Source organism: Poecilia mexicana, unplaced genomic scaffold (assembly GCF_051168715.1).
Source record: "Poecilia mexicana isolate PSO_F unplaced genomic scaffold, ASM5116871v1 scaffold_2, whole genome shotgun sequence".
NCBI classification, from domain to species: domain Eukaryota; kingdom Metazoa; phylum Chordata; class Actinopteri; order Cyprinodontiformes; family Poeciliidae; genus Poecilia; species Poecilia mexicana.
The window spans coordinates 52,639,943-52,652,777 of NW_028263371.1; the positions used below are offsets into that span (position 1 = coordinate 52,639,943).

Sequence of the window (12,835 nt, forward strand, 5' to 3'; positions counted from 1 at the left end):
TGGTTTGATCTGTTGAGGAATTAGAGACTGAAATTGTGGATCTTCAGAGTTTTTGTGAGTCCACAGGAAATCGAGGCCATTTTCAGGCTCTCAAAAGGAAAAAATCTGTTTTGGCTGATTTGCTTGGACTCAGAGTGCAGGGAGCTCTGGTACGTTCACGTTTTCAACATATCTCTGAAATGGATGCTCCCTCTAAAGTCTTCTTCAGTTTGGAGAAGAAAAATGGACAGAATCGTCTCATTCATTCGTTCTGTGGAAAAGAGCTGTGGACTTTTTTTCACAGTGAGTTTAGAGACGACTCTGTGATGACAGAAGAGTTTCACAGTGACTTGCCAAAGGTGTCAGACCAAGACAATGTCATTTTGGAGCATGCTCTGACGTTGGAAGAACTGCAGGGGGTGCTGCTGAGCATGGAGAATGTTGGCCTGGCTGGCTGAAGATCTGTTGGAAATCCTCAATAACAATGTGACAAAGGGAATGTTACCCCTTAGCTGTCGCAGAGCTGTGCTCACTCTTCTCCCTAAGAAGGGTGATCTGTATGAAATGAGGAACTGGAGGCCAAAGTTAATTGGAACAAGAGAAAAGCTTTGCTAGTTGGTAAGTGGACAAAACAAGAACCTAAATTACCTGGTGAATTAAAGTGGCCGAAAAATGGTTGGGTGTTTACCTGGGGGATCAAATAGAGGTAATGAGAAATTGGGAAGGTTTTATTGAACTGATGGAGGGCAGGTTAAAGAAATGGCTCTGGCTTTTCCACGATTGTCTTACAGGAGCCGTACAATAATTATTAATAATCTGGTTGCTTCAACTTTGTGGCATCGTTTATCTGTTCTGGAACCCCCACCAGGTTTTTTGGTAAAACTACAGACTATCATTTCAAATTTCTTTTGGGACAGATTACATTGGGTCCCTAAGAGTGTTTTGTTTTTACCAAAGGAAGAAGGAGGTTTGGTTCATTTAGAAAGCAGGAAAACAGCCTTCAGGTTACAGTTTGTACAGTTTTTTTGTGTGGTGATCAAAATGTTTTGTGGAAACAAATTACAGAATGTTTTTTTCAAAAGCTGCTAATTTAGGTTTTGGTAAAACTTTGTTTATTGTTATTTCAAAATATAGTGTAAAGTGTTTGTCATCTTTTTATGTTAGTGTGTTAAAATCTTGGAGCCTCATGGAAACGAAGAGAGTTGGAACATCCACATGTTTAAACTGGTTCTTATTGGAACCTGTCCTCCAGGATCTCGTTTGGGTTCAGCTTGGGACAACATGGTGATGGTTTCTGACCTGTTGATGAGAAAAGGGGTGGTCACATTGAAACATCTGCTCTAACTGGTTGGAACTTTATAAGCCACCATTGACTAAAAATGTTGGTGATTTACATTGGAAATTTAGCACAGTATTATTGCAGTTAATGATTTTGTTTCTATTATTAATCCTGGTGTTTCAGATAAATGTCCCTTTTGTTTATTAAGAGAAACTATCTTTCATTGTTTTGTACAATGTTTCAGAAGAATGGATTTATTTACTTTACTAAGATATTTGAAAATTATTTGAAGAAAATTTCACAGAACAGTCCTTTATTTTTGTTTTTTATATGGCAAAGGAAAGAAGAAAATTGGACGATTGTTAAAATGTTTTCTTGATCAAGCAAAGTTTGCAATTTCTTTGAGTGGAAAATTTAAAATGAATAATGGACAGAAAACTGATTGTGTAAAGCTCTAAAAGTCTGGTTAGAGCAAGAGTTATGTTAGAATTCAAATATTATCTAAAAATGGATGAATTAAATATTTTTCTGAATATTTGGGACTATGAAGGTGTTTTATTTAATTTAAATTATTCTGAACTTTCATTTATGGATGTGTTAATTTGAAGCTGTGTTGAATATTCCTCTGGATCACTATAGAGTGAATAAATTAGTTTTAAAGTCAAAAATCTCTCTCTCTCTCTCTCTCTCTCTCTCTCTCTCTCTCTCTCTCTCTCTCTCTCTCTCTCTATCTATCTCATTGTTGAATCATCCTCTGCTTTTGGTTTTCCATAAACCAGAATGAAGCTCAGGTTTTTTCACCTGTAGCTGTGACCTTTGACCTCTGGTCATCTGCTGTTGTGTAAATTGTGTTATACAATTAAATTTGACATGAACTCTGACCTTTACTGAGGCAGTGAGGCCTGCAGAGCTTTAGATGTTCGCTCCTCTTTAGGTCCAAAGATAATAACTTCAGTTTTGTTTCTGTTCAGCTGGAGAAAGTTTTGGCACATCCACACATTTATCTGTTCTAAGCATCTATTCAGTGATTGGATGGGTTCAGAGTTACCTGGTGACATCGTGATGTAGAGCTGTGTATCATCCGCGTAGTTATGGTAGCTAATCTTATTTCCTGCTATAACCTGAGCCAGCGGGAGCATATAAATATTGAAAAGAAGGGGTCCTAGGATTGAACCTTGGGGTACACCACATGTGACCTTCGACCTCTCTGATGAGAAGTTTCCGACTGAAACAAAGAAATCCCTGTTCTTTATGTAAGATTCAAACCAGTGGAGCACTGGACCGGAGAGTCCGACCCAAATCTCCAGTCGATTCAGTAAGATGTCGTGGTCAACAGTGTCGAAAGCTGCACTGAGGTCCAACAGAACCAGCACTGTGGTTCTCCCACAGTCTGTGTTTATATGGATGTCATTGAACACTTTTACAAGGGCCGTCTCCGTGCTGTGGTGAGACCAGAAACCAGACTGGAAGGAGTCAAACCGATTCATTATTGTTAGGAAGTTATTTAATTGTTTAAAAACAGCTTTTTCAATAACTTTGCTGATGAATGGGAGGTTGGAGATCGGCCTGTAATTCTGCAGTAGTGATTTGTCTAGATTGTTCTTTTTTATCAGTGGTTTGATAACTGCTGTTTTCAAAGCCTGGGGGAAAACACCTGAAGAGAGCGATGAGTTTACTATTTGGATCAGATCATTAGCAACGACAGGCAGGACTTTCTTAAAGAAATGTGTGGGTAGGACATCCAGACAGCAGGAACCGGAGCTTAATTGACTTATAATTTCTTCTACGGTTTTATAATGAAGTAGTTGAAACTGGGTCATTTTTCCTGCATTTGTTTTGTTTGGGCACAGCATTGGTACTGTCTTTGTAGAGGATGTACAGATTAATCCTCTGATCTTTTGAATTTTCTCTGAAAAGAAACTGGAAAACTTGTTGCAGGCGGCATTAGATTGAAGTTCAGGTGGTAACGTCATAGGAGGGTTTGTGAGCCTGTCAACAGTAGCAAATAAAACTCGAGCGTTGTTAGTGTTTTTGTTTGACATCTGCAAAGAAAGCCTCTCTTGCATGTTTTAGTGTTGTGTGATAGTTACGTAGTCTTTCTTTGTAGATCTCATAATAAACATGTAGTTGAGTTTTACGCCATTTCCGTTCGGCCCTACGACAGAGTTGTCTTGCAGAGTGAACTGTTTGTGAATTTCTTCATGGAGATTTCTACCTACCAGACACAACTTTCACTTTAATGGGGACAATGTAATCAATGATATCTGAAAGTTTGCACTGAAAATCATCTACCAACTTATCTACGTCATTATAGGTTAAGGGCGAGGAAGAAGAGTAGATTTGATTAAATGTTTCTGCTGTGTTTTCTGTGAAAGTACGTTTTGTGATAGTAGTTTTTTGTCCAAGTGGGTTAACGGATAAAGAACAGTCAAAGATAACAGCAAAGTGATCCGACAGGCCACATCAGTTACAGAGACATTGGAAATATTCACAGCCTTACTGATAACCAGGTCCAGTGTGTGTCCATGAGTGTGTGTTGCTTGTTTGACATGTTGTGTTAAACCAAAACTCTCTAATAAATTAAACAGCTATTTTGCCCCTCGGTCTTGGGGGTTGTCAACATGAATGTTGAAATCACCAACAATTATCAAACAATCGCAATCAATGCATATGAGAAATAGAAGCTCTTTGAAGTCCGTAAAGAAATTTTCCACATATGTTGGGGTTTTGTATAAAGTTAGTGTCAAAGTTCGTTTGTGGCCTTTTACCTCGATTCCAAGATATTCAAAAGACATAAAATGACCCAGAGAGATTTTACTACAGTTCATGGTATTATTAAATATTGAAGCCACGCCTCCTCCTTTTTTGTGATTTCTATTTTCACTTAAAGAATTACACGTAGGAGGTGCTGATTCAATTAGTACGATTGCTTCATTATTGTCATTCAGCCATGTTTCTGTCATAAATAAAACATCAATATTATGCTCGGTGATGAAATCATTAATTAATAGAGCTTTAGCACAGAGAGATCTGGTATTTAAAAGAGCCAGCTTAAGTGACTTGGAGGCAGGGGATCAGTCTGAGGTTTGAATTAAGACCACTGTTTTTTGTATTTCTGTTTTTTATAACTTGTCTTGTAGTGAACCGGACAGGTATTGTCCTGTTTTGCAGTGTTGGGGGGCCAGACACATTCTGGAGGAAGACGGTTGTAAAAATAATATCTGGACCCCGGTCTCAGACTTCAGAAACGCAGAGTGCTGGATCCTCAGGGAGGTCAGAGGCAGGTGGCTTAGATGAAGTGAGGTCTGCTATGTTAACGCTAAGGAGAGTCGTACCGAGGCGAACCTGTTGATCCATACCATCCTATTGGGAAGAGGAGGAGTCTGTCCGCCTTCCTTTCTGACCCGGAGCCTGACTCTCTTTAGCGATTGACTTCCTGAGAAACTCTGTTCTTGTGAGTGAGTGTAGGAGCAGAGAGGGAGGGGGGAAAGAGGAGGGGGGGTGGAAAGATTAGGGAGGGGAAAGGAGGAGGGGAACCAGTCATTCTGTCCCCAGCACTTTGTTTTAGGACACTGTGATTCTGATAAGCGGGGGGTTCCATCCTAGTCAGACATCCTTGAGCCAGTTCTTCTGAAGCGATGGTCACATTGTTCTTGTTGACAAAATAAAAAATGTTTGCAGTGAGCAGCCTTATTCCATGTTTGTTAAGATTGCGTCCTCCTCTTCCAAAGAGGTGAAAGCGATGCCAATAGAGCCAGAGGTTATCGATGGTAGAGCAGGTTTTAATCAGCCATTTGTTTATCATGTCCAGCCTGGAATGTTTTTCGTCTCCCCATTGAGGCGATGGAATTGGACCGCTGAGAAATAACTTCATTTTTAATTTTCCCATAGTGTCCAGAAGAATATTAAAGTCCTTTTTCAGAATCTCCGATTTCTGCTTTGCCAGATCGTTGGCTCCAACATGCTTCCTCTAACATTGAATCCTGACGCCTTCATCATCATTTCTACTCAGATTTCTGTTAAAGTCTCTCTGTCCATCTTATTATTTTCTTTCTATGATCGGTCTGAGGAGCTTTGACTCTGGATCATCACTGATCTAGAAACTTTTACTCCAGAGATTTCCAGCATCACCATGGCAACAGAGATGGGGGATAAATGAACTAAAAACCAGAATCTACCTGTAAAACCATTGCTTATTGTTCATAGAGCAGCTCAGTGAGGTTTCTGTGTTTCTACAGATCCAGCAGGAGGTCAGGAGGTCGTCCAGTTTACTGTGGAACCAGAAGAAACCAAAGTCCTGCTGGAGACCCAAAGAGACGGGAAACGGTACCTTGTTGTCGACTGTGGAGGTAAAAGTTACTCACCGTTACTTAAAGGTTTAAAGACGAGTTTTAAAAACATTTTTATCCACAGTAAACATGTTGAAGTGATGTTGTGTTGCCCGGTGGATCAGCTGGTTTCTCTGCTGCCTTGCAGCAAGAAGGTTCTGGGTTTGAATCCCAGTCTGGGGTCTTTCTGCATGGAGTCTCCATGTTCTCCCTGTTCATGCCTGGTTTCTCTCTGGGTACTCCGACTTCCTCCCACAGTCCAGAAACATGACTGTTGGGTTAACTGGTCTCTATAAATCATCTTTAGATGTGAGTGTGTGTCTATGATGGTGACCTGTCCAGGTGAACCCCGTCTCTCGCCCAATGATCACTGTAGAGATAGGCACCAACCCCCCATGACCTTGCAGACATAAATGAAGGATTTTTTTGTTGAATGTGAGTTAGAATGTTCAATAAGTTGTTTTCTGAGATATATTTTGTTTAATTTTCTTCCTGTTTGTCAACAGATAAAAATATTCACTTCACTGTTCATGAAGTCCTGAAAGGAGGAGCCATGAAGAAGCTGCTCAACGACTCTAAGGACAATTTGGGAGGAAGATCTGTGGACAGAAAATTCAAACAGTTCCTGAGAGAAATCTTCTCTTTTAGAGTCTGGAAAGAATATGAGAAAAACTTCCCCAATGAGGTTCAGAAAATCATGTATGATTTTACTCGTCTCAAACATTTGGATGAAGATTTTCAGATTAGTTGCCAAGATAACCGGGGAATGTTGGCTGAGAAACAGAAAGAGATTGAAAAGTTCTTTGATTCAGTGGAAGGAGCTTCCTGGGATGATGGATCTATCAGGATCTCCAGAGAGAAACTGAGATCTTTCTATGATGAGAGTCTGCAGGACATTACTAAGAAACTCAGAGAAATATTAGACAAAAATCTCAACATTGGGTTTATTGTGTTAGTGGGAGGATTGGCTGAGAGCCAGATTCTACGTCAGCACATCACTGATCAGTTTGGACGTCAGTATAAAGTCCTGTGTCCTCTTAGACCCCAGGAAGCGATTCTGAAAGGAGCCGTAGAGCTGGGGAGAAACCCAGAGATGGTGGAGCCTCAGAGGAAACGTCCAGCTTGGTTCAGATGTTGGTCATGAGATTTTATTTTACTATCTTTAAATATGAATAATTCACACTGTGCATAGTTTGTTTGGTTTGTCTGTTTTACTAATTGATACAATTGTAAACATTTTCCATGGTCCATCTTTTGCTGTTTTGTACCAGAAATCTACAGACTTGTATCAGTTCTACAGACTTGAATTTGTAAATTGAATTAAAAGTAAAAGTTATTTTTTTATTTAAACTGGTTCTCCTTCCTCCCTTCTGTTTGTTGTGGTTTTTATTTTTTTTTTTTTTTGAGTCGTTTAATTTTTGGTTTAGGTAATTAATTTGGACCTGAAAGGTTAAGTATCAACATGCAGATGTGAATGTTTTAAAACTTAAATTCCCCTGATAGAAAAATCAGTGTTGCTCCCTTAAGTTTTGTTTTTCTAATGTTATTAATGTGTTGCTTAAATAATTAGAGCTTTAGAAAACTGAGATTTGTTTTGAGCTTAAATTGATTAATAAAACATCTAAAGACGCTTCAGATGGTTTATTGTTCAGGTTTTATGTTTATACAGCTGCACATTTACTAAAAATTGCACATGACAATTTGAATAACTGTTTTCTTGTGCTTAATGTGTTTTTGGTTATTAAATATTATTTCAGAAAAATAAAAATACAGATGAAAATATATGAACCATATATGAAAACTAACTATTTTGTTTTATTTTTAATTCTTATTCCACTCAACATTTCCTGCAGGCAGCAGCTGCAGTAACACATTTCATCACTAGATGGCGCACTGAAACCAGAAAAGATGGAGATGGTTTGGTTTAAGTTTCGCCACATTTAATGACGTCAGAGCCGCTAGAAGTTGAGTCTGAACAGAGACCTTCATCATGGTCTGAGCTCCTCCTCTTCCTCCTGTGACAGACAGAGGAGATCCGAGAGGAGCAGCAGGAGGAAGAGAGTGAGGAAGAGGAGGAGTCCTGCTGCTGAATGAACGGCTTGTTGGAGTGAAGAACAGGATCTGATCAGAGGACTGAAGTTCTCCTCCTGCTGCTGCTTCATCAGGTTCCTCTGCTGCTGCATCAGGTCAGACCTGCTCACTAACTTTCACCTTTAGCTGCTTTGACCTCCGACCTCTGAGGTGGGCGGAGTCAGAGCTGCTTCACCTTCATCTTTAATGTCTTCATGTCTGAAAACAAGCTGCAGATTATCTGAGTTTCCAGGTCAAAGGTCAGTCTGATGGCCTTTCTGCTGCATGTTCTCCTGATGTTGGTGATGAAATGAAGAGTCTGTTTCAGTTTTCCTGTTTTCTTCTGGCTGCTGCAGAGAAATGGAGATGAAGGATCATCAGTCAGACTGAACTGCTGCAGCCTGTTCAGAGCTGAGATGAGATTCAGTCTCACATGATGGAGAATTATCACCTGGAGGCTCTTTAAATGTGTTTCATCACATTAATGTGTCTCATCTGGCTGTTTCTACCAGAATCTGAGCTGATGACCAGAACCAGATCAGAGCTGGTCACTGATCAGAGTGAGATCAGCAGCTGAAGCTGTTTACAGTCAGACATCATGTATCAACCAGCAGCTTCATCACCTGATGGTTTCCTCCTGATCTCAGACTCTGATCTGCTCTCTGGGAATCAAACGTGTCGTTTCTGTGTGAATCTCTGAGGTTGAATGTGGAACCAGAATCTGAGTCTCTCAGCTGTGAAGGATGTTTGTGAAACGGTTTTGTCTTTAATTCATGTTGATCCTCTTCGTCTGAACCATCAGTGTTTATCTCAGTCTGCTCTCTGATTAGCTCTTTGGTCTAATTGGAAATGAGGCAGCAGTGATGAAAAAAACAAAATTCAAACTGATAGATAAACTCTGTTTCTAGCATTTTTTAAAATCAGAGTAGCTTAAAAATAAATTTGAAATCTCCCCAAACTAAAACCACAAAGCAAATCCATCTTTGTTCTTTAATATATTTTTTCCACTTGGTGAAGGAACAGAAATCTTTCGTCCCCAAACTCAGCATTTAGTGAGTCGCCCCTCAGCTGTGGAGCAGCTTTTAAGTATTAAAAGCATTGATGATGTCCAAAAATATTATGGTTTAGTTAAAATGTATTTTGTTTCTATCATCATTACCTTATAATATGAAGATACAAATATATTGTATTTCCCAATATGCTCACAAAATTTCACTCCCATTTTTCCCACATGTTGATACAGTAGAACCACATTTTAACAACTAAAATCAATTAGTTCATACTGAATCAAATGAAACTTGGTTTGTGTTTTTTATTGCATAATTTACAAACTTTTTGTTCAGGAACTCCTTAACCTGATCTTGAAGCTAAACCACTTTTCAACCAGAAGTTTTGTTTGGTCTTGTGAACAAAAATTAGTTTCCTATCAAATGGTTTCAGATTTAGGTGTGTATGAGACTTCCAGAGGAGGAGGAGGAGATGAAGCAACAATGTTTGCTTTTCCTTGTTTTTGGCAAATGTTTAGAGTAGATTTAACTATTCAACCCTCCCACAGTTTTAACTCTACGCTCGGGAAGAGCGACAGATGTCAGCCAATCAAAACCACAGTAGCTCATAAACCAACGATCCACCAGAACCTCACACACGGTAAAAAGCTCAGGTGGGATTAAAACAACCGCTCTTAAAACTATGGAAGGGTTCAAACTTCGCTCATTAATTTTTAGCTTACAGAAAAAATGCCAAGCCGCAAACTAAACTGACCTCACTCTTGTGGGAAATTTAGAATCACACAGAAGATCTCCAAAAACGAATCACACTTAAAACTCTGAACTAAAAACTTCTCATCCCATAATAACAATTAACCACATTTGCCATGGTAAATCATTACTGATAACTGTTGTGAATAGTTCTTAGCATTAATATAATGTAATCATCATCATGTAAATGTTTCCCAGGAGTCAAAAACAGGATAAACTGTTGTTCTGTAATTTTAGTACCATCTTTTACCACTAGATGGAGCTGTTAAAGAGGAAATCATCCATTCAGGCAGCTTGTCGAGATGACCAACAGGTGTGTGTGCAACCTTCTTCTGTATTTACTGATCTAGGTTCTAAGTTTTAATAGATATTTAGCTCTTGATAAGAACTTGTTTTATTATCAGACATCATTACATCAACCCTGCAGCTTTTCTACAGTGAAATATCATCACTGGCTGTAATGAATACAGATCTTCTGTGGCCATGAAGTCCTTTGAGTGACTGATGTTCAATAATCTGAACATCACAAAATGGATTTCTGTTCAAAATATCAATCAGGAGAAATGCAGCCATGATACTGCAAACAATCAAAGGATGTTTTTTTATGGACACATTAGTGGATGTGAGAGTTTATCAAACTGGGAGATTGAGCTGAATGAGCTGCTGTCTCCTGGTGACCCATTTTGTTTCCATTTGTTCCAATGTTGGTTCTTTTAGATGTGAACATTTTTGGGAAATATGTCTTCAAGTTATGCCGACTGAGCAACAGATTCTGGGTGAACAAGTAATTGTGCATTTGATTTATATATATCTGCTTGTGTCTCAGTCTGTGTTAATTATTCTCATTTCCTCCACAGCTGTTCAGCATTGTGCTCTGGTTAAGATAATCTGGTCCCAATGTCACTCTCCACCCTTTCATCAGTACATAGTTGTTGATTTTTGCATTGTTCCTGATGTTACATAACACCATCATTTTCTTCTCAGAATCAGAATAGTTTTATTTGCCAAGATTGTGGGGACAGACGAGGAATCTGACTTTGGTTTTTAAGCAGTGATACTTTGCAGAGTAGATTATTACTGCAGTTTTAGAGGAAATATAAAGACACAGGATGTGCAGGTTGTGCAGCCAGTTTGATTTCTCATTCTCTAAACTAAAGTTTTTGTTATCTGTTGTCAGTAAAACCCTTTCACTCACCATGCAGCTCACAAACTCTCCAATGAACTTTGGTCCAGTTACAACCTCATGAATGTTAGCTATTGTGTTTGATATGTTGAGAGTTGGATCAAATGCAGACAGGAAGATGAATGTTTAATGAAAAACCTGAAAACTTATAGAGCATGAGGAGAAAAGGACATGGAGCAGAGTAATAAGCAGAGTAATAAGAGGAATCAGTCAAGAACAATAAGACCCGATTGTTTATGTAATGAGGGGAGAAAAGAAAAGAGAATAATATTAAATGCAGGTGATTTAATCAGGATTATGAAGAACTTTGAAAGAAACCAAACAAGCAGAGAAGATGAATAATTAACCAAGTGAAACCATAAACTAAACCAAGAAGAGAACATTTATTAAATCCAAATGCACAAAGACCATCCTGGGCTACTATTCTGTAGCCCATGATGGAAAAACTCACAAAATCTGATAAATAGGCCAATACAGCATCCTAAAGTCTATGTAAGTGTACATTTCTACTATTACTGATTAACTTTTTTATAACTAACAAACTAGACAAGAGTGACACGCTAAACAAACCCCCACTAAACCCCCAACATATACACCAGTTAAGGTTATAGCCCAAGTCTGTAACTTCAAATTACAGCTCATAATCGCCTCCCATAGACAGACAGTGTAGGCATACCATACATTTTCTGACTCCTTAGAGTCTGTTGAGTATTTTAGTCATTAACTCTTGTGTCCCTGATGTCCCTGGATACCGATGGGATGAAAGAAATGTATCTAGTTTGGTCAAAAGATGTGGAAAAATGTGTAATAATTTTGGTTTAACGACCTCTAATGACCTCTGTGTTGGTCAGAGAAACTCAAAACATGGCTTAAATGAAAGTCAAGAGTATCCCCTTTAAGATGATACCAAATATTGCATTACAGACCTTTGACAAATGCCCATACCATGACCCTAAACCAGAGTTACAGCAGTCCCAAAAAACAGAATTTTTCCAAAGGGTTTGTTTACTTCATGAGATGATAACTATGACTCAGCTACCATTTTGGAAGGGCTATCATATCAAAATATTAACTAGAGACATGTATCTTTTCAAAAAATATTGATAGACTTTGCCACCCTGAAATGGACAAAAAAATGGTCTGGCCCATGGACTACAAGGAAATTAACTAATATGGCAAAAGATGGGAAGAACATAGAAGCATAATTAAATATCAAAATCATCAAAACCCAAATAAAAATCCAAACCTAAACACCCAACCGATCAAATAGAGCCTCACAGACCCAAACACCCTCGAGATTTTAGAGACACACCCAATCATTAAGTTTGCTCAATACAGAGAGGCAGATTAAACTTTAACTAGTCCAACAAAACAGGAAACACTCTTTTCACAAAAGTTAGGAAACTGTAGATTTTTAATTTTATAAATGCAAAAGTCTGAGACCTTCAGGTTTAATGTATTTTGTTCTTTTTTTTACGTTGTTTTATTTGAAATTTCCATGTTTAATTCATGGGAGTCAGGTGAAATGGAAAGTGAAATTGCTCCAATAGCCTCACATGAGTGAAATTTGATCATTTGCTCAGTTAAATATTTACATAGTTCTTAGTTCACTCTGTGAAACCGTGTCAGTGAGATTCAAGGATTTGGTGTTTGGACATGTTGAAGATGGAGCTGTTTGCTGTGTTTCTGCTCCTTCTTCATGGTAAGATCTTCTTCCTCTTTCCAGGCTTGGATGTATTTTGTCAATCTTCAGTTTTTTTTTCTCTTATTGGTAAAATAATTACTGGGTATTGCTGAGGAATACTTTAAAACATAATTTATTCTGTCACAGGAACTAAAACATGTATTTTGTTTATGCACCTTTCAGCCTCTCAGGATTCCTTGACTGTAAAAGTGGAGGTTCAGTGGAGCCAATCTGTTGTGCTTCCCTGTCAGTACAGCCAAGGATTACAAGATATGGTTACAGTGAAATGGAGCCGCTTTGATCTCAATCCTGACATCGTCCATCAGCGTCGAGAAGGAGACGACCTGGAATCACAAAATGAGCTTTTCAAAGGACGAACATCAATGAGACCTGATGCTCTGGACTCTGGTGACTTCAGCCTCACTCTGAGGGAACCCAAACTTTCTGACAGTGGGAACTACACCTGCAGCATCATCAGTGATGAAGAAGAAACAAAGCTGTCAGATGTCCAGCTGCATGTCAAAGGTCAGTAATTTAGCTCAAAAAAGAATATCT

General features: G+C 38.7%; 1 protein-coding gene across 1 annotated transcript in view; it reads left to right on the top strand.

The window, feature by feature from the left end:
- The window catches only part of LOC148160929 (heat shock 70 kDa protein 12A-like), a 71,784-nt gene extending 64,563 nt beyond the window's left edge, over positions 1-7,221 (top strand). Inside the window, exons 9-10 of the mRNA XM_088002876.1 lie at positions 5,497-5,607; positions 6,093-7,221. Coding sequence (XP_087859002.1) covers positions 5,497-5,607; positions 6,093-6,730 — 749 coding nt within the window. The 3' untranslated portion in view covers positions 6,731-7,221. The remainder of the gene's footprint in view (positions 1-5,496; positions 5,608-6,092) is intronic.
- The last annotated feature ends 5,614 nt before the right edge of the window (positions 7,222-12,835 follow it).